At 40.6% G+C, this 23,339-nt stretch overlaps 1 protein-coding gene across 2 annotated transcripts in view; it reads right to left on the bottom strand.

Annotated features, from left to right (window-relative positions):
* NDFIP2 (Nedd4 family interacting protein 2) overlaps positions 1-22,324 on the bottom strand; it is a 71,578-nt gene extending 49,254 nt beyond the window's left edge. The window contains exon 1 of one of the 2 annotated variants that reach the window (XM_086330150.1): positions 20,075-22,324. In XM_086330150.1, the coding sequence (XP_086186276.1) occupies positions 20,075-20,395 (321 nt within the window). In that variant the 5' untranslated portion in view covers positions 20,396-22,324. Of the gene's footprint in view, positions 1-3,084; positions 3,143-20,074 lie in introns of those variants that run through there. The other variant, XM_086330151.1, reaches the window with a different exon arrangement.
* Between the last annotated feature and the right edge of the window lie 1,015 nt (positions 22,325-23,339).

Below are 23,339 nucleotides of genomic sequence, written 5' to 3'. Positions count from 1 at the left end.
TGAAACTCCAGTACTTTGGCCACCTCATGCGAAGAGTTGACTCATTGGAAAAGACTCTGATGCTGGGAGGGATTGGGGGCAGGAGGAGAAGGGGACAACAGAGGATGAGATGGCTGGATGGCATCACTGACTCGATGGACGTGAGTCTCAGTGAACTCCAGGAGTTGGTGATGGACATGGAGGCCTGGTGTGCTGAGATTCATGGGGTCACAAAGAGTCAGACATGACTGAGCGACTGAACTGAACTGAACTGAACTGGCTTCTAGAGAAGTATTTCCTCTGGTTTTCCTCCTATCTTTGACTATTCACTGCTTCTTTTCTAAGGGTCCTTATTTTCTTCTGCCAACTTTAAAGAGTCTTAGCAAAAATTGAATCCAGAGCCGTGGATACTGCCTATTACACACTGAGGAAGATAGTCTGATGGGAAAAAAAATCTAAATTTAAGATATAGATTTACGACCTCCTGTATAATCCTGACTGGGTTTTTTAGACTTGCCTTCTTTCTGTGATTCATTCATTTTCATTCAGTTATTAGTCACTCAACCAATAGTTACTAAATGCCTACTACAGTATGTCTGAGATACTAAACTGGATGTAGGAAATATGTGCAAATCCCAACCCATCAGTCCCTAGAACTTCTAACAACTAGGAGTTCTGACACAAGAGCATAATTCAACATGACCAGAGCAGCCACACAGGGCATTAAAATAAAAAGTTTGCATATTCTACCACAGGTAAATTAGGGAGCCAAGATCAGCAAGGACCGGGCCTGAAATACCAGCCTTCTTCAGAGCAAGTTTCATTCTTTCCTCAACTGAAACAGAGAAACTAATAGCAGAACTCTCAGCCAAAACTAAATACAGTAATATCAATTACCTAGACATGCTGCTGGTGGTGAGTCATCCAGGAAGCAGAGCAAATGCCAAGATGCCACTGCCAGAGACAGCTAAAAGGACTCATCCATTAAAGCGCTACCTGCCAAAGCAAAGCCTCAAAAGCTGGCTGATAAATATGAATATGTGATCTGAATAACTTCATGCTATCAAAAGCCAAACACATACACACACATACTCTCTCTCTCAAAAAGTTGGTAATTATGTGCTCCTGAACTGATTCACCTTATATAATTCCTTATTTGTGTAAATGATACTTATTCTCATATTACAATGATTATTATAATGCTACAGTTCTAAGGTATTTATCAATTAAAAAAAGAGAAGAAACTATTTCAACAAGATTTTCCACAACACTGACATTTTCTAGTAAAAATGTACACACACATGAATTCATTACTGCAAAGATGTACAAGACCAAAATACGTTATAAACTGTGCCACTGAAAAAACCAGAGAGAAAATCCTATCCCAAGAGGAATTGGATAGGTGATTCTTTATGGCACACAAATTCTGTCAGCAAAGCCATCTCAGCACACAAACAAAAAACTCACCATTTATTTTGGAGGGGAAAACCTCTGGTAAACTAAAATTTTAACTTTACCTTTTGAAAGACCAGATTTTGGTTTAAAGAGAAACCTGAGTTAGCATAAGTAAAACATTGATAAAGATGGGCCTAAAATATTTCACTAGACACTACAGTAATTTTGCTTTCAATTAATAAGTCAACAAAAATTACTGTGTAGGACAACATCATGTACCAAAAAGCGAATTGGGACAGACAGTTCTAAGACTGTCCTCAACCACCTACACTGGGCTAAGGATATGAAACATACTGGTTAAGTACAAAGGCTTCGGAATCAACTTTTTAAGACTCAAACCTAGGCTCCGACACTTACCAACTCTGTGACCTACTTGGGCATTTTTATCATCTACAAAATGGGAGTCTATTTCTCTTACAGAGCTTTCATATAGGATTACAAAAGTTAACACCTATAAACACTTAAAATAAAGCCTGACATAGTAAAGGTCCAATAAATGTTACTTTTTAAAAAACGTAACAAAACAAAGGCACTTTACTTATAGCATCTACCCTACTTCCTACAATAACCCTCTGAGATGAGTATACTGGAACAAACTTTAAACAACTGAACTGACACGCCTCGTTGGGGCAAAGACAAGATTCAGACTCAGGTTTTACTGTCTCTAAATTCAGATTTTCTATTTCAAAATGCCTCAAATAAAAACTCACAGGTAGTAATCTACTCTGCCACAGCATTACCCTCATGAGTACTTCTGATTCTAATTCAAGTACACACACACACACACACACACACTCCACCACCACCACACCATACACATCTTTGAATCCACCCATCTACTTCTCTTTAATGCTACTAATTATCTAATTACCTAATCCAAGCTACCAGGATTGCCTACCTAAACTACTGCCATAGCTTCCTAAATAAATGGCAGACCCTGACACTTGGGAGACCCCCCAATGAAAAGGCTGGCTCACTAAGAAATGACACAATCCTGGTTGAACAAGTCAAGAAACACAAACACAGCTTATAGAATATAAATAAGCAAAGAAAGAACACCCAAATTTAAAGAAAACCTCTCACATGAAAGAAAAACAAACAAAAATAATAGGAAGAAAAGTTAACGCAGGGAGTAGAAAAACAAAAACCTCACAAATCTATAGTTGGCTCAAGTTCCAGCATGGCAGGCCTCCTCCGGGACAGCCCTCCCATGGACAGGCACTACAAACTTGAAGTATAAAAAAGAACTATCTGAACATTCTGAAATCTAAGGAAAATAGGGATTTGGAGGGAAATTAAACCTTGGAGAAGCAACCTGCACAAAGGAGAGTGTTTCCTTTCTGTTCATTTTGTAGCCTTGCTGTGAGGCAGAACCACAGTTGTGGCGAGGCACCTTGGCTGGGGCTACTAAACCCCCAATAGAACCCTTGCTATTTCCATCCAGAGGAAGTGAGGAACAAACGGAGCCCAGGCAGGCCAGGAAGTGAGGGGAAATCACCACTCTTCGAACCATGCATGTGCAGGACTGAACTAAAATAGATGAATGAGGGCCTAAGGAATTAAGCTTAGATCTGAACCACTACACACAGAATGAGAGACAGTACTTAAAATCTGAAGCTGGACTGACTGCTTCTAAAACAAAATACGTACGTTTTCCAGAGGATCATAGCAAAACACTCAGAAGATCCAGGATAAAATCCAAAGTTACTAGAAATAAAAAATATTAAGGAATATAAATCACTCTCCAGGGAAAAGACAATCAAGAGATGCCAATCCCAGGATGATTCAGATTATAGTTACTATGTGCATGTGCACTAAGTCACTTCAGTTGTGTCCGACTCCATGCAACCCTATGGACTGCAGCCCACCAGGCTCCTCTGTCCATGGGGATTCTCCAGGTGAGAATACTGAACTGGATTACCATGCCCTCCCCTCCAGGGGATCTTCTTGACCCAGGGATGAAAGCTGCATCTCTTACGTCTAACCTATGTTGGCAGGTAGGTTCTTTACCACTAGCACCACATACAAAGATTTTAAAGCTGGTATTACAATTATGTTTTGGGAAATAAAGCAATATCACCTTGAAACCAATAAAATGACAGGGAATCTCAGAAGGTTCTATTTCTGCTTTATTGACTATGCCAAAGCCTTTGACTGTGTGGATCACAATAAACTGTGGAAAATTCTGAAAGAGATGGGAATAAAAGACCACCTGATCTGCCTCTTGAGAAATGTGTATGCAGGTCAGGAAGCAACAGTTAGAACTGGACATGGAACAACAGACTGGTTCCAAATAGGAAAAGGAGTACGTCAAGGCTGTATATTGTCACCCTGCTTATTTAATCTATATGCAGAGTACATCATGAGAAATTCTGGGCTGGAGGAAGCACAAGCTGGAATCAAGACTGCCGAGAGAAATAACAATAACCTCAGATATGCAGATGACACCACCTTTATGGCAGAAAGTGAAGAACAACTAAAGAGCCTCCTGATGAAAGTGAAAGAGGAGAGTGAAAAAGTTGGCTTAAAGCTCAACATTCAGAAAACGAAGATCATGGCATCTGGTCCCATCACTTCATGGGAAATAGATGGGCAAACAGTGGAAACAGTGGCTGACTTTATTTTTCTGGGCTCCAAAATCACTGCAGATGGTGACTGCAGCCATGAAATTAAAAGACGCTTACTCCTTGGAAGGAAAGTTATGACCAACCTAGATAGCATATTGAAAAGCAGAGACATTACTTTGCCAACAAAGGTCTGTCTAGTCAAGGCTACAGTTTTTCCAGTGGTCATGTATGGATGTGAGAGTTGGACTATAAAGAAGGCTGAGCGCCGAAGAATTGATGCTTTTGAACTGTGGTGTTAGAGAAGACTCTTGAGAACTCCCTTGGACTGTGAGGAGATCCAACCAGTCCATCCTAAAGGAGATCAGTCCTGGGTGTTCATTGGAAGAACTGATGTTGAAGCTGAAACTCCACTACTTTGGCCACATGATGCGAAGAGCTGACTCACTAGAAAAGACCCTGATGCCGGGAAAGATTGAGGGCAGAAGGAGAAGGGGACGACAGAGGATGAGATGGTTGGATGGCATCACCAACTCAGTGCACATGGGTTTGTGTGGACTCCGGAAGTTGGTGATGGACAGGGAGGCCTGGCGTGCTGCGATTCATGGGGTCGCAAAGAGTCAGACACGACTGAGCGACTGAACTGAACTGAACTGAACTCAGAAGATAAATAGAAAACAAAAAATTGAACCAAATAAAAACTTTAGACTGGAAAAATTAAATACATGAAACAAAAAATTCACTGGATGGGATCCACAGCACAAAGAAAGAGTGAATTTAAATTGACTTAGACAATTCATCCATTCTAAAGAACAGAAAAGAAAAAGAATAGAAAAAATAAATATGCTAACAGAGTCACAAGAACTCTAAACCTTTAAAAGGTGTAGAAACCAAATAACTTCAAACTCACAGAAAAACAGGAAAAAGAAACTGAAGAAATAATGTCCATAACTCATCAAAGTAATGAAAGGAGTAAATTAACAAATTAAACTTCAGTGAGACTAAAGCAGAACAAATTCAAAGAAAATTACACCTAGACAGATCATAATAGAACTTCTAAAAATCAAAGACAGGGACTTTCCTGGCAGTTCAGTGGTTAAGACTCTCCACTTCCAATGCAGTGGGGCAAGAGTTCCATCCCTGGTCAGGGAACTAATACCCTACATGCTGCAAGGTGCAGCCAAAATCGAAAAAAATAAATAAAAAATCAAAGATAGAAATTAATGGAGCAGCCTGAAAAACAATATATTACATACAGAGAAACAAGGATTCAAATAACTACAGGTTTGTCATCAGAAACCACGATCATCGCAAGAAAATTGAACAAAATCTTAAAGGGCTGAAAGAAAACAAACTCAGTCAGGAATTTTCTGTTCCCAAAATATGTATCTATAGGGAGTTCCCTGGTGGCCTAGTGGCTAGGAACACACACTTTCACTGCCATGGCCTGGGTTCAAATCCTGGTTAGGGGGCTGAGATCCCACAAGCTGAGATCTGACATTTATACAACACTATATCCAACAACTGAAGAATATACATTCTTTTCAAGTGCACATAATATATCACCAAGGTAATATACTGGGCCATAAAACAAGTCTCAATAAATTTAAAAGGAATCAGACCACAGTGAATGTGGTCTATTACCACACACACACACAAAAAATTAGAAAATCTTATAAAGACTATATGAAAATCCCAAATAAATGGAAATCAAATGGAATTCAAGATATAGACGATCCAACACAGCAAAGTGAGGAAGAGTCTTGGTATGACAGCTGTGTGCCAGGCCTAAAAGAACAAATATTAATAGTTAGAAACTGGAGGATGGAGGGCTCTAGGAAGAAAGTCTTCAAAGAACAAAATAAAGGAACTAATACCTATCCAATCCATGTGATCAAGCCAAAAACACAGCTGAAAAGCAAATTCTGAAAAATGACAGAAGATCTGTAAAGAATTAACCACAGATACACAAAGGGGTGGGGGTAAGGGATAAATGAGAGGAGCTTGGGATTAACACATACACACTACTATGCATAAAATAGGTAAACAGCAAGGACCTGTTGCATAGCACAAGGAACTATACTCAATATCCTGAATGCAGCTATATACACAACCAAATAACCTTGCTGTATACTTAAAACTACCACAGTACTGTAAATTAACTACATCTCAATAAAAATAAATAAACAATGAAGACATAAAAACTAGGCAACCCTATGAAAAATTTTAAAAATTATACACAGCACACCACTTTGACTCACTAGTGAACAATGCTTTCATAGTCATAAAATGTAAATACTAATTATCGACTTAACCAAATGTTAGGAGCCTTTCACACATTTGCTCTTCCCAATAATTCTATCTACTATTAGTAAGGGAAGTAGCTACACTATATCCTTACTTTACTGGTGAGGAAGCGGCACAGAGAAGTTATGTAATCAGCTCAAGGGTACAGTGCTTTAAGGGAGAAGCCAAGATGTGAACCTATGAGGTGAGACTACAGAGATGATCTGGGAAGAAAAAGTAGGTCATGGAAGAAACCGAAGCAGAACAAACAAATCAAGTAGTAGCTTAATATCATTGCATTAAAAATACAAAGTTAAATAACCAAAGCAGCTAAAACAGTTAAAGACTGTGTTCTTTTGAGGAGAAGCTTGGAGGACCAGGCCTGGGAAAGGAGGACTGATGTTCCTCATTGTCTTTTTCTACTCTAGCTTTTGAAACTGTATGCTTGCATTGTTTTGATTTTAAAAAACATATGCTGGTCAAAGAAAACTCACTCACAAGCTGAATCCAGCCCACTGAAAGATTACACAGTTTTGGGATATCGACAATCGGCTGGCCAGTGACTACCAGGTTCTTCCTATACCAGTCAAGCCCAGCAGTATCGCCATGTCTGGTATGGCCATCAATAAAAGGAAAGCAACCATAATGAAAGTTCCGTTTCCCAGCTTTTAACTCAGCTGATAATGTTTATACGTAAGAGAATAAAATCTGTCCTCCAAGCTTTGCTGAAAACCCCTAAACAGATCCTCCCTCGGGCAGTCTTCTGTAAAATGAGGTGGTTGAAGAAAATAATCCCTGCTTTCACAATATCTGGAAACATTTTCCTTCTGTCCATAAGTAAACCAAAGAATCTAACCATGGTTAATTATTTGCAAATGCAAGTCACCAGTCAGATGAGGAATTATGTAAAACTACCAGAATTCATCTAAACAGATTTCTCTGCACTATTCTAAAAACAAAGTATATACTCTAATTATGGACATCCAAAATATCACTGTATGGGCTGGGCAATATAATGTCACTTTTACATAAAAGAACTCTGGAAATCTATTCACTTTATAAATATACCAGTAATCTCATGGATATACTTGAATTCATTCAGAAATAGCATGTTTATTTCAATAAGCATTTACAATGCACTATATAATGGGCCCAGAACTACACTATATACTATTATAAATAAGACAGACCTAAGCCCTAATTCGCATTGAGTTTACAAAATGCATACCATGGAGCAAAGACTGTGATAAGAGCACAGTGTTAAAAGCATACAGTGAATCTGGTAGGAAAGGGAGGAAATGGAGCTGGGGAGGCAGAGGAAGAGGGAAGGTTTTCTGGAGAAAAGAACATCTAAACAGATTTGGATAAAGAATAGAAATTCATCCTGGAAGAAGAAGAATGAAAAGAGAAAAGGGCAATAATATGTTCCAAAGCCAGAAGGCAAGGGGAGCATGGTGTGGAGTGGTGGCCGGCAAGGTGCAAGGTAAGAAAACAAAAACATTAGCGTTCAAAACACGCACGTGTGCAGTGCAGGAACAAATAAAGCAGACAGAAGTTAACAGGGACTCATACTGTTCTCTAAGGTTACAAACAAAAATTTTAAAGGGTCGAGTATTATTTCAAGTGCTCATCCTTCCCCTTTTGGGGAAATCACACAAAAAGTCACCCCGACATAAGTGAACACTCTACCCAAATGAGAACAAATGTGCTTTGAAACTACTGGGTTTCTTCAGTCTAGCATCCAACAGGCCACAAGTCCCAAGAGCCTCAAAATTCATAAAGAAGTAAAACTATCCAGTTTATTTCCTTATTCTCAAAGCCTCTGCCAAACAGCCCAATTTCTTTACATAATGTAATGGGTAATTCTGGAGAAACACCACAGAGAACCTAAACCACAGCACATTCCTAAACTTTTAAAATATTAAAGTACTGATGTTCAAATCTTAAAAGCAGGCAAGTCAAAACCCTGAAATAAATCTGATAGTAAACCTCAGACTACTGCAGCATTTCCCAACTTGCACTTGGCATGTCTTTAACAAGAATCTTACCCACACCTTAATTCCAGCTAAGTGACCAAACTTTTGGAAGAAACCGTAACACGAAAACACAGACGATGATTTATAATCACATGATAGATAGGCTGGCCCTAACTACAATGCTCTTTTGAGTAAATTTACATTTAATAAGGTCAGCAGAATGTATTCCATAGTTATTTAAGCTTAAGTCAGGCCTCCGCATGTAGAATATATATAAACTTTTAAAACAATATATTATTAATACACATACAATCAGTGTTTTAGCATGTAGATGTGACATTAAAGAAAGAATAAAAAGAAAATACTCTGTAAGTAGTCAATATAAGACAGATAAGGAAAATAAAAGCAGTACCCACTATTCCACAGTCAGTGAAGGTACTAAGCAGAGCCACTGCGCACGGCTCCATGAGTTCCTTACTGAACAACCCTAGGGGGCCAATCGAGTGTGTGTGCACGCGTGCATGCAGAGAAGGAGTGGGGGAAGGGAGAGGAAAAGAAACACCTAACACTACGCAGCATATGTTAACCAATCGCGTGTGTGTGCACGTGTGCATGTAGAGAAGGAGTGGGGGAAGGGAGAGGAAAAGAGACACGTAACACTAAGCAGCATATGTTAAGCTAGAAGGTCATGCAAAACACACACACACAACCTGAGAGAGTCCAAGTCTCGGCAGCATGAAAAAAACAAAAGAATTCTTATAAAAATGAGAATCAGAATAAAAACACAGACACAAGGTTTTGAATCTATGGAACTGGTCTTGAGCTAACACCAATCACTCAGTCATTCTTATCAGATACTTCCTAACTGCCTACCGTATGCCAGATACTGACAGATATCAGTCAGTCAGTTCAGTCGTTCAGTCGTGTCCAACTCTTTGCGACCCCACGGACTGCAGCACCCCAGGTTTCCCTGTTCTTCACCAACTCCCGGAGCTTACTCAAACTCATGGCCATGAGTCAGTGATGCCAGACATGGCCATGAACAAAACAGATCTGTCTTTGTGAAGCTTATACACGGTGGGGGTGGGGGAGGCAGAAATTAAACAAATAAATATTTGAAAATATCAGGTGGTGACAAGTACCACAGAAAAAAAATGAAACAGAAAATGAGAGTACTGGGAAGGCGGTCCTGTGTTTTAAATGGCCTCAATGATGTGACCATTCTAACAGAATGAAGATTCTATGAGACATGAGAAACTTAGTCTCTGCTTTTTTCACAGGAAATGTTATATTGTAATTGGGGTCTCCACACCAATTCTAGTGATAGACCAGGTGCTTGCCTGATTACCAGTTACAAGAAGTAAGTGATGCAAAACAACTTTACCACAGTTCCTAAGGGTTTAGTTCAAGACTGAATGAAATAATAATCTGTCAGAAGCATCCTGCAACATGCCCAAACTTAAGGCCTTTACGAGGTACATTCCTCTTTCACCTACATCGAGGGTGGGCAAATTACAGCTAGCAAGCCAAATTCAGCCTACCATCTGTTTTTGTAAATAAAGTTTTCTTAGAACATAGCCATGTTAACTTGCTTATATATTAAGCTGGATACTTTGCACTGAAACAGCCAATCTGGTACCCAACTGTGACAGAAACCACATGACCTGGAAAGCCTAAAATACTTACTATCTGGTCCTTTACAGAACGTGTGCTGACCACTAGACCAGACCACCACCACTACTATCCTCACAGTAAAATGCCTTTCAGGGGTGTCTTTAGGAGCACGTGACCAGGGCAGTCACATGGACCCAGCCAGTGGAGAGCCTCATGCTTGGGGCTTAATGCTCCATGGTCACCTTTAAATTCTTTAAGAAGAAAAAAACCTCCTTTCTTTCATTCTTTATTCAGCTGCATTGGGAGCCCGTGTGCCACAACTACGGAAGCCCAAGTCCGTGAAGTGCAACAGACGCTCCCACAGGAATCTGGGCTGGATTTATGGCTGCTTTAACCAATAGATAGAAAGTGAAAGTAAAGTCGCTCAGTCGTGTCCGACTCTTTGCAACCCCATGGATTGTAGCCTACCAGGCTTCTCCGTCCATCAGATTTTCCAGGCAAGGGTACTGGAGTGGGTTGCCATTTCCTTCTCCAGGAGATCTTCCTGACCCAGGGACTGAACCCGGGTCTCCTGAATTGTATGCAGACACTTTACCGTCTGAGCCACCAGGGAAGTCTCTTAACCAACAGAATGCAGCACAAATGACATTCTGGAGTTCTAAGTCCAAGCCTTAAGAGGAATGGCAGCTTCGTTTTCCCTTCTGTGATGTGAAAGGCCACAGTCACACTGGGAGGGAGCATGAAGAGGACACACACAGAGGAGAACTGAAATGATCAACGGTCAAAGCTGAGCTTCCAGTCATTAGGCACCATCAACGGCTAGTGAAGGGAGTAAGAGTCATCTTGAATATTCCAATCCAATCAGGTCCCCAAATGGCTGGAGCCCCAGTTAACAGCCCATGGAGCAGAAGAACCGCTCTACTGATCACAGCCAAATTGAAACATAATAAAATGCTTGTTTTGAGTAGTTTGTTATGAAACAATATAAAACTAAAGCATCAAGATTTGAATACCAGATCCATCACACCTGGATTCATACACATGCCTATTATTTAACCTCTTTATGTCTCAATTTTCTCCATCTGCAAAATGAGGATCATGACGTTATCTATTTCACAGAACTATTCTAAAGAATAAACATGCTCTTAAGTGTAAAAGCACACAGCGGAGTTCTCAGCATATTCTTGATATAACACAAAAAAATATTATTGTTCTAAAATATTATTGCTACTTCATTATTGATAAAATGTATTATTTATTCCAGCATCCTGCTTCACTTTCTTTAAACCACCTATTACTATCTGAAATTATGCTTACTTATTTACCTGCCTTTCCTCCAACAAAGTATGAGCCATGAGACAAGAACTGTCTTGTTCACCAGTACCTAAAACAGAATTTGGCAGATAGAGATACTTTAAAATTAATATTGAATAAATGAGTTATAGGACCTTGGTTTCATAGTTAATCAATAATGATATCTAAAAACTGCTCCCATGCTTTAAGTATTAATCTGACAAGAGGTGCTCAAAACATACAACATGCACATATGCTATCTATAATGTTATTTTTAGGACATAATCCCAATGCAATTACTTGTGACTGCACAAACACTACACCATTATTAGCTCATGGAATGCTCAAATATGCGTAAGTGATGGCTAGCATCTGATTCAGCATTGTTCAGGCGTTCTAAGGTTGCTCACTTGTTTGTATAATTTTTTTAAATGAGTTGTACTCAAGCAAACTAATGACACACTCTTAGCCACTATTGCTACATGCACAGAAACAGCCAGAGAAACTTTAATGTGGGGTCTGTCCAAAAACAAACTACCCTGGCAACACAAATTAAACCTGGTTTTAAACACACCTGAGTGTGCATTTCCTCACAGTTTTTTTTTTTAAGTTTAAAATCTATATTAAAGAGGCAATAAAAATCAGACATTCCCAGAACCCCGAAGCACCTTAGAAGGTACACAAAGAAGCACAAAAACACGATTCAGAATAACAAGTTCTCTGACACTGTGATTCTCAACTTTCCTTCTGCCGTGATGGAGAGATGACATATCCATGAAACTCACCCTGCCTCCTCTTCCAATTATAATTTCATAGGAGTTTTTACATTTAGGAACAGAATTTTATAGAGCAAAAGAAACCACAGGGTTTTGGCACAGAACTTTAGATGAGAAACAAACACATGTGAAGTCAGGGAAGCATGAGAGAAGATATTAGGGTCGAAGCTAATAAGAAGTATGTCCTGCCGGACTTCAGTGGTTATTGCATAAAAATTAAGCGGGAGGGGGAGATTGCTAAGATGCAGCACTGTATAGGTATGGCAAGGTCTAGTCAAGGAATCTGCACGTTAAAAACCTAAATTTAGGGGCTTCCCTGGTCGTTCAGTGGTAACGAGTCTGCCTGCCAATGCAGGGGATACGGATTCGATTCCTGGTCTGGGAAGATCCCACGTGCCACCGAGTAACTGAGCCCGTGTGCTACAACTACTGAAGCTCACGTGCCTACAGTCCGTTCTCCCAAGGAGAGAAGCCACTGCAGTGAGAAGCTGGAGCACCACAACTAGAGAAAAGTCCACATATTAACAAAGACCCTGCACAACCAAAAGTAAGCAATTTTTTAAAAAGACTTATTAAAAAAAGAACACAAATTTATACTTCAAAATCCAGTAAGCCTACTAAAATGGCTAAAAGTATAAAGTCTGAAAACATCAAAATTTTGGCAAGGTGGTGAAACAGCCAAAGCTTCTATACATTGGTGGTCTAAGTGTAAAATGGTACACGTGGAAATGGAACACAGACTTGGAAAAAAGTCTGGTGATGTCTCATAAAATTAAGCATACATCTACCTATTACCCAGTAATTTCACCGAAGAGAAATGAAAACATATAACCACAGAAAGATCGCATTAGAAGATTCCTAACCGCTTTAACTGTAATAGCCAAAAACTGGAAACAACCCAAATGTCGATCAACAGAGCAATGGAGAAACAAACAGTCATACATGTCCATACAATGAAACACCATCAACAATACAAAGGGATGCACCAATACACACAGTAACATGGATCAAGCTCCTGAACAGCATGCAGAGTGAAAGAAGCTTGGTAGACCATATGCTGTGTGATTCTAGAATTAGGGAAATCTAATTTGAAGTGAAAAACAAAAGAGCATAACAATCACCTGGTGGGTATGAATCAACAGGGAAGAGTCACAAGTGAACTTTTCTATGATGACAGCAATGTTCTGTCCCAATGGTCAGTAAACTTTTGCCATAGAGGGCAGAAAGGCAATTATGTCAGGCTTTCTGGGCTCTACCTCAAAAGCCAATTCTGCCACTGTAAATGAATGACACAGCTGCACCACCATAACACTTTATTTACAAAACAAGGGTTAGAATGTAGTTTGCTGGTCCCTGCTCTATATATTAAAAGTGGTTTGGGTTACACAAATATGTATGTACTTGTCAAAACTCATCTAATAGGCCACGGAAGATCTGTGCATTTCGCTATATGTCAATTTTATACAAAAACCAAAAAGCAACAGTTAACTGTAGGCTAATGATAAGCATGTGGTTTTCAGTGAGGTACACCGATATCTGCAACTTATTCTGAAAGCTCAAAAAATAAGATGGATACAGTAACACAAATACTAAATTGCCAACATCCGCTGGATCTCAAAAAAGCAAGAGAATTCCAGAAAATATCTATTTCTGCTTTATTGACTATGCCAAAGCCTTTGACTGTATGGATCACAATAAACTGTGGAAAATTCTGAAAGAGATGGGAATAAAAGACCACCTGACTTGCCTTTTGAGAAACCTGTATACAGGTCAGGAAGCAACAGTTAGAACTGGACATGGAACAAGACTGGCTCCAAATAGGAAAAGGAGTATGTCAAGGCTGTATATTGTCACCCTGCTTATTTAACTTATATGCAGAGTACATCATGAGAAATGCTGGACTGGAAGAAGCACAAGCTGGAATCAAGATTGCCGGGAAAAATATCAATAACCTCAGATATGCAGATGGCACCACCCTTATGGCAGAAAGTGAAGAAGAACTAAAGAGCCTCTTGATGAAAGTGAAAGAGGAGAGTGAAAAAGTGGGCTTAAAGCTCAACATTTAGAAAACTGAATTTGCCATCACTTCATGGCAAATAGATGAGGAAACAGTAGAAACGGTGGCTGACTTTATTTTTCTTGGCTTCAAAATCACTGCAGATGGTGACTGCAGCCATGAAATTAAAAGACGCTTACTCCTTGGAAGGAAAGCTATGACCAACCTAGACAGCATATTAAAAAAGCAGAGGCATTACTTTGCCAACAAAGGTCCGTCTAGTCAAGGCTACGGTTTTCCCAGTGGTCATGTATGGATGTGAGAGCTGGACTATAAAGAAGGCTGAGGGCCGAAGAATTGATGCTTTTGAACTGTGGTGTTGGAGAAGACTCTTGAGAGTCCCTTGGACTGCAAGGAGATCCAACCAGTCCATCCTAAAGGAAATCAGTCCTGAATATTCATTGGAAGGACTGATGTTGAAGCTGAAACTAAAATACTTTGGCCACCTGATGCAAAGAGCTGACTCATTTGAAAATACCCTGATGCTGGGAAAGATTGAGTGCAGGAGAAGGGGATGACAGAGGATGAGATGGTTGGATGGCATCACCGACTCAATGGACATGGGTTTGTGTGGACTCTGGGAGTTGGTGATGGACAGGGAGGCCTGGCAGGCTGCACATCATGGTGTCACAAAGAGTCGGACACGACTGAGCGACTGAATTGAACTGAGAAATGTAGGCCCAACAACTGGTATATGGTATATGGAAGTTAGCTGTACAATTCTTTCAACTTTTGAATATATTTGAAAGTTTTTGTTTTGTTTTTGGCTGCATTGTGTGGTCTGTGGGATCTTAGTTCACTGACCAGACATCAAACCCATGCCCCGAGAAGTGGAATCACAGAGTCCTAACCAATGGACCACCAGGGAAGTCCCTGAAAGTTTTCATATTAAACTGGGCGGTGGGGGAGATTCAATGAGGCCACTGAAGATTTTTAAGCAAGGAAATGAAAATCAAATTTATATTCTACAATTCATGCAGTGCAAGCATATACCGAAGGATGATTAGATGAAGGAAGAAAGTTCTAAGCAGGCTATTACAACAGTCCATGCCATAGAAGATATCAACATTTGAAGAGTAAGTACAAAGTGAGTTCATGGAGAGAAGAAAAATCAGGGCAGTCAGTGCTTAGTTGCTCAATCACGTCCAACTCTTTGCGACCCCATGGACTGTGGCCCACCAGGCTCTTCTGTCCATGGGATTTTCCAGGCAAGAACACTGGTGTGGGTTACCATATCCTCCTCCAGGGGATATTCCTGACCCAGGGATCAAACCTACATCTCCTCTGCCTCCTGCACTGCAGGCGGAGGAGAGAGCTCCTTCATTTCAGGAATGAGGAAGGAGTTTCAAGGAAAAGTTCACAATGTCAACATAAAAGAACTTAAGCATGAAAAGAACGAAAAGTACCTAGATTAAGCAATGGACCCTGATGATGTAAAAGAGGTGTGGGAAGAATGTAGATCAGATAAAAGATATTAGTAAGTTCAAAGGAAACAAACAAGTGACAAGTAATCTGGCTGGGACAAGAGAGGAAGGAAAAACTGAAACATAAAGTAAAAGACTGAAATATTTCTTTTAAATCTGAAACAAAAGTACATGGCTGCACCTAAAAGCCACAGCTCACCCAGAACCTGTACTCTTGGCTCAGGCAGCCAGCTGGGGGTCTGACTGTCCTTGCACATTTTTACTGCGTGTGACAGTCTGCAAAGCTTGTCCATTTCACCATACTGCGAGGATTCTTCTAATAAGTCACACAGGCAACAAAGAAGGTCAAGGTGACCACAGCTGACAACTGCCTCTCAGGGAGACGTAAACTAGCTTGTTTGTTGTTTGCTATAATGCCTGCAGCTTGCTTAAAAAAAAAAAGTGCTGGCCCCTTGGTCCTGAGCTCCTTAGCTGTGATCTACTATGTGCATCCATCTAGACCCATCATCCTCATGGGACCTGGTTACAAGGAAAGACAGCACAAACAGGCTGACATTCATGAGTGTGCAGTGCTGTGACTAGTAATGTCACTTGTTTCTGACCTGGGAGTCTCCTGTTTGTCTGCCAGCAACCATGAAACATTAACAGACTAATTGTCAGCTTGTAAATATGGCAAAATCAAATCTTAAGATTTTTCAGAGTTCTTGACATGGACAACAAAGAGCTAGTTGATTTTCATGTTGCTAAATAAGAGACAAAAACACAGACACCAGCAAAAACTACAATTTATGTAACATTTTATAGTTTATTTACCTTGCATTATTCATAATATTTATTATATATCCATCTCTACACTATATTTTATACATATATTACATTATATAATTCTCATAATAATCCTAATGAGGTAGGTACTAATATGAGGAAACTGAGGCTTTAAGATGTTAGATAACTAAGCCAAGGTCTCACAAATTGTAATCAACACAACCTAACTATAGGCTCAGATGACATTAAAGATGTGAGGGTTTTCTTTAATCATTAATAGTCAACCTCCTTCCCAGCTGATTTATCAAGAGCAACTCTAATTCACCATATGTTAGAGCAAAGCATCTATATCATAGTACGAATACTCCATTCTTATAGAAAACTAACATTTTGGAAATGTTAATAGAATCAAAGTTGTCTCTCATCAAAGTTGTCTCTAAAAATCTGTGGTTTAGGAAGAGCTAGGTTAAACAAATTCAAACCATTGTCTTCAGGGCAGAAGCTCTCACAGTTTTAATATACAAATATATGTTCTTCCAGGTGGCGCTAATGGTAAAGAACCTGCCTGCCAATGCAGGAGATTTAAAAGGCCTGGGGTTTGATCCCTGGGTCAGGGAAGATCCCATGGAGAAGGCAATGGCAACCTACTCCAAAACCCTTGCCTGGAGAATGCCATGGACAGAGGAGTCCCACAGGCTACAGTCCATAGGGTCACAAAGAGTCAGACATAACTGAAGCGACTTAGCACACACATATGCTAATATGTATTCTATTTCTTCTAAAACCATCTATTATCTTCATTCTGAATGCTCGCTCCAGTTTGGAAAACTACTGCTGCAATCAACAGTGCCAATTTAACTTGTGCACAGAATACCTTTGAAAACTTAGCAGTCAGCTTGGTGGTTCAAGTACACAAGTCCTTTAAAATAGAGAACATCAAAGTCAGAATGTGGCATAACAGCTCCAAGCCAAGTCAACTACTTCACAGTCTGGCACCACTGCCCATTTCCTACCAAACAAAAGTCAGCTTCCCATAACACAATGGAACTACATGGCTTTTTCTGAAATTAGAAGGGTAACAAGGCAAGGTTTTTATATGTTTAGCTCTGTACATTGTAAACACTGTTTTACTGAACAAAATTTAGACACTTAACGATGGAGCAGAGATCACAGAAAAAGTAGTTTTCACATAAAGCTTGTGAATTCGTTAACAACAGTAAGTCATTCTGATGGTCCTAGGCATCACCATTAACTCATCTGTTCATGGGATTCTCCAAGCAAGAATACTGAAGTGGGTAGCCATCCCCTTTTCTAGGGGATCTTTCTGACCCAAGGATGGAACCTGAGTCTCCCAAATAGCAGGCAGATTCTTTACCATCTGAGCCACCAGGGAAGCCCCAATTATCAATACGGAAAACTAAATTTTAACTCTATGAATAAGTGGAAAATTAACATCGTATATACCATTTCGCCACCAAGCATATTTTCCTGTCTTCTACTTAGTCATCTCTAAACATTTGACAACTGAAACTGCTCATTGCTCCGTTGTTATTAATCATTCCAGAGTTTTCACAAAAGCCAGCCACACAACAGTTGTGTTAGTTACACAAGCCAGAGCTGTAGACTGGTCCCTAGCTTACTGCCAACCAAATCAGCTGCCTTTTTTTTTTCCCCTTGCCCTCTGTTCTGAAGGAATACCTCCACCCATTCAAAGTCTGCATAGGACACATCTCTAATGGGGGGTGAGGGGTCAGGGGTGTGGGGAATATACCAAGATAAAGTTATTGATCAGGCCATTCTCAACAAAACCAAGAGCTATTCTAGACAGATGAAATTACCATGTAATTACATAGGAACTGGAATTAAAATCTTAATTGTACTAAGATTCTCAAACACTTCACCTTACAAGGAAGGTGATATCCTACCTACTTGAATCAAGAAGTATCTTTAGAAGGGCAGATTTTTGCCCTCTGCTCTGAAAGATTGCCTCCACCCATTCAAAGTCTATGTGGGGCACATATCCACCTAGGGAAAAAAAAGGGCAATAAAATATCATACTGTCCACTATTTTGAAAGGAGTTGTAGAGAAAAAGTATCTTCAAGATCACAGAGCAATTTCCAACATTTTGGTTTTAGGAATTCTTAAAAATAACAATTAACCATAGCTACTGAAAGCAAATGTGACATTATAATAAATTACTTTAAAGCATAGTTACGTCAGTTAATAATGTTTTGAGTAGGGATCTGTATATGAGAACATGGTTGATTCTTATAAGCAAAACCCCAAAGAGAAAGAATTTGAATCGGCTAACACTATTAAAGGGAAACAAATAGGAAAATGAAAGAAAAGTGATTAGAGAAAAGAAATAAACCCACTGGTAACAATATTCAATATTTTATTTTTACTAACATCTGCAAAAATAGGAATATGCCTTAAAAAAAGAAAACAAACCATCAAAAGTGTATACACTAACAACTTGAAAAATGTCTTCCCATACTGGCAGCAATATTTTCCAAACCATTCTGAAAATACTGATGAATTTTTACAGAATTCAGATCAATAACTTTATTGTGGTATACCCCCCACACCCCATTTTACAGAATTCCAAATGAACATACAACATTTGGAGGTTTTACTGGATGTAAACCAGATGAAACTGATGCATAATGAGTTTTTATCTTAAAATATACATATATATATACCACAAAACTACATACATTGGGATTTTAACTTTCAGGACCCTTCATATTTGTCAAAGTACACTTATTAATAGAAATTCTTAGTTCACAATAAGTCTCACCTGTGTAAATAGATTTGAAATATGAAATCTGCACTAACATATCTAGATTTGTAAATCTTACAAACAGTACTGTCAATTGTACCATCGGTGCTCCATAATTAACGTTTTTCTCCTTTCCCTCAGAAAATAGGCTTAACTAAATTACCACCTCAAAGTTTACAGAATAACATGCTACCTAGCTGCAAGGAAATAGTCAACTACAGCTGAGTCCATTTTTAAACAGGGTTTACCTAAGACTCTCCAATGACACCATCGGAATTAGTGTCAGAAGAAAAATATATACTAGAAAAACGGACACGGGAAAACACAGAGGGGCACTTTTCACTCATTTCAACTTACAAAGGATTAATATGGTTAAATTGGAAAACCTTGTACTTAAAGAAAATTAATTTTTCAAACACGATGAGCATTTTTAGGAAAACTTCCTGTTTCCCCTCCCACCAATTAAAAAAAAAAATAGGAAAAAAAAAGTCGTTTTTCTAATAAAAACAGAAAAGGCCAAAATGACAAGGTTAACTAGGACTAAGAAATAGATAGATCAGCCCCACGACTTTCTCTACAGTTGCGCAATTTTTAAACCCACACTTTTTTTTTTTAAGCCAAATCCACATCCCCCCCCACCTAGTGCTTACCTCTCCCTCCTTCCCACCCACTCCATCTATGACGAAGATCACCTTCCCAGCAGGTGTGTTAACTCATTTCCAGTACACAATCCACTGGAAAATCTCTGAAGTAACTGGGTCAGGGCATGACGAAATGATCGAGAAAGTGAGAAATAAAAGAGATATAAGTTCTAAAAGGAGGCGGGGGGGGGGGGGCGATGTCTAACAGCGGAAGGATAAGGACCTAAAAGACGACCTGGGTCTAGAAAGAAGGGTCTCAAAGGATCCACAGGCAGGCTCCAATACAAGAGATGTGAAGGAAGCACGGTCCTGCCAGAAGAGCCAAAAACAAATCATCCAACATGCCCCACCGGGGATAACCGGTGGAAAGGGGCTCTGGAATCCACGGGGGGCGGAGGGGTGGGGGGACAATCCCGGGGTTCCGGGAGGCGCAGGAGGCCGGGGCTGGGGACAGAAACTCACCACCTGGTAGCGGCCAGTCCCCGCCTGGTGGTGATCCATCCTGCCCGGCTCGGGGTCCGGCTTCCGAGTGGGTGAGTCCCCTCGGCACTCAGCCCCCTCGGCCACCCCCTTCAACGACGTCGTCGCCTCAGCGACTCTTCCGCCTCTGTTTCTGCGGCCGCGATCGCCCGGCCGGGCCGCCTCACTTTCCGTCGCTGCCGCAGAAGCCGCGGAAACCTCCGCGTCGGCCGCAGCTTGGGGGCGAAGCTCCGGGGCGCCGCGCGCGCTACTGAGCATGCTCGGGATGGTCGCGCATGCTCGCTGGGTCCTCCGGCGTCCCATCCGCGTCGCGAGGGGGGGGTTTGCTGGGTGGGATGAAATGGAAAAGTCAGGCAAGTCCAGGGGAGCGATCTAGGTTGTCAGCCTGTCGGGAGTGGGTGGTGGCTAAAGGAGCGGAGAAAAAAAATTATCACCGTCCTTGATTGGTCTTTTCAGTCCGAAGGGTTGTTTGCAGGCAGAGTCACGTTGTCGAGGATAAAAGAGACGCATTCCAGGAACACTTGAGGACAGGTCACCGTGTTTCCTCACACGTCTTGTTATCCACCCAGCCTAGAACAATGCTAGGACACTCCTAAAAGACTTATTCAAAAACCATTAGTGAGTTAAGAGATATCATTTTAGGTTGTTTTGTTTGTCCCCTTCTTGCTAATAAGAGATTTAAGAGTCCAACAAGGAGTCTTCAGCCATACTCATGTATCTCGCCGAGGAAAGGAGCCCCTAGAGCACTAGGTTACTGAAAGGATACAAGAAGATAATGAAATAATATAGGACTCTTCTAGGGTCATATTCACATCAGTAATTCCAAAGGGTTTAACAGTAAAGATTCGCTTTGTGTGCAGTAAGACGATCTCAATAACCGGTTAACCACACTTGACCTACCGTGTGTATCTCCCACCAGACACAAAGCATGTTTCTCTAGCAAGTAAAAGAATATGATGGGGCGGCGTACTCTTTAACCCAAAGAGTTTCGATACACTGAAAACTATGATCCCACGTGATTTGGCTCAGTTGTCTTTTCTATTTTACTTCCCTCCTGAATCCCCAAAGGAGATTCCCTGCAATGAAAAAGGCTAGTGGGTGCGCCTCATCACCTAGTTAAAAACAGCAAAAATACAACAAGGAGAGACATTCATTGAGAGAGCAACTGAAAAATGTAAGCCTTCCCCGTTGTTTTATTCAAGGCATTGATCAGTTCTTGGTATTTCTGCCATCTTGACACATCTAGTGGTGGAAAGTATTAATAGGCTGATACAATAAGAGGCAACGATAATGTCATACTTAAATGTCTTTAACCTTTCTTTGTGCTTAGTTGCTCAGTCGCTGAGTCCTGTCCCACTTATTGTGATCCCATGGACTTTTGCCCACTGTGCTCCTGTCCATGGAATTTCCCAGGCAAGGATACTGGAGTGGGTAACTATTTCCTCCTCCAGGATATCTTCCCTACCCAGGGATTGAACCCAAGTTTCCCACATTGCAAGCGGATTCTTTACCATCTGAGCCACCGGGGAAGCCCAGGCTTTCTTCAGGTGTAACTTAATGCATTTTCGGTTTAAGATAATAAACATGACATTTCATTGTGTAGCTGTACAGGAACTCACTCTCACAATTTCACCTCAAATGATATTACCTTTCAACAATCAAGACAACCACCAGTGTCAGCAAAATGAAATTAGAGCCCTACATCGCTTATGATCTATACCATTCCTTTAGAACTTAATTTTATATGCAGCTGCACTTTCATTAATCATTTATATGTCCATTTGTCTTTCAAACAAGCTGCTGCACAGAACGGAGGCCATTTTTTACACCTAGCACACCCAGAACAGTAATGAGAACATAATGGTGAAAACCAGTGACCTGACCAAAAGTAAACATCCTAAATCTTGTTAGAGTAACAGATCTTTCAGTTTTACTCTCCTCCCAAGTTTTGTGAATGGTTTGGTAATTTAGAGAGCAGGTGACAAAATTCAACAGGAAAAGTGTCTTTTCAGTGAAGAGGAGGAAGAGAAAGAGGGGAAAGAAAAGGAGAAGAGTTGATATGTGTTGACCCCTTCCCAAGCCAAGAACTGCATGAGCTATGTTATTTTGTCTTCACAGCATCTCCATGATGTAGGCACGATTGTCATCCAGGTTTAACAAATCAGGAAACTAAGGCACTGGGAGGTTCAGGAACTTTCCAAAGCCAATCGCTAACAAGTGGTGACAGACTCCAGAGCCCCCACTATGTTAAGCACCATGCTGCAATACATCCTTAAAATGAACCATCCAACCAGCGAACCAACTCCTTTCTCTTTCTGTCCACTGTTGCACTTCATTGTGAAATGGGCAGAAAGGGCTCAGAATGGCTCTCCAGAGGACAATGAGAATCTCTGATCTCTCACAGATCAAGGAGGTGGTATTTCAGGAAGTCAGACTGGATCTTTGATGGATCACAAGCAGAAGAGTTGTCCCATAGGAGCAACTTCTGGGTGAAGGCATGGGGGTAATGATATTCTGATCATTTTAGAGGCCTTAAGCAACATCTGATATTTTTCATCTTTAATCTTTTGGTGGTGACAAGTCTAGTAACCTAAGGTGGTGGTCTACCACCATAAACCCAAGTGGAATTTTATAAATATTTATTTATTTGCTTTATTATTTATTTGGCTGCATTAGATCTTAGGTGTGGCATGTGGGATCTTCGCTGTGTCACCTGGGATTTTTCATTGCAGTGCTTGGTGTCAGTATCTGCAACGTACAGGCCCAGCTGCTCCGATTCATGTAGGATCCTACTTCCCTGACCAGGGATCGAACCCAAGTCCCCAACATTGCAAGGTGGACTCTCAACCGCTGAACCACCAGGGAAGTCCCTCATGTGGAATTTTAGAATTAGAGTACACCTCACTAAGACCTCTTCACCACCAAAGACAGTGCCAGCAAAAATTTAATTAGTAGTACTGGGGCAGATGTGGACATAAGATGTCTGGATTCCCTGTCATGAAAGTGCCCTCTGCCTAGAGCCATCCAGCTGTTAGTTTTGTTGGGGTTTCCTTCAGCTTTTTACTCTGAAGTCCCGCTATTTTCAGGGTGGCACTCTGCTGTTGACTAAACAAGGCCAGGGCACAGGACTAACTGTTTTGCCTGACACTGGAGCCCTTTTAGGGGCCGTCTGCTCCAGAGTTCCCTGCTGAACTAGCAGAGATTTTGTCAGCTCTGCAGTATGTTGTGACAGCTCTCTGCACCCCAT

The sequence above is a fragment of the Bos grunniens genome, chromosome 12 (genome assembly GCF_055505025.1).
Source record: "Bos grunniens cultivar Pamir isolate PY7600 chromosome 12, Bosgru_T2T1.0, whole genome shotgun sequence".
In the NCBI taxonomy this organism is placed as follows: Eukaryota; Metazoa; Chordata; class Mammalia; order Artiodactyla; family Bovidae; genus Bos; species Bos grunniens.
The sequence above is the reverse complement of the archived record's forward strand: the minus strand, read 5'-3'. Positions and strand labels throughout refer to the sequence as shown.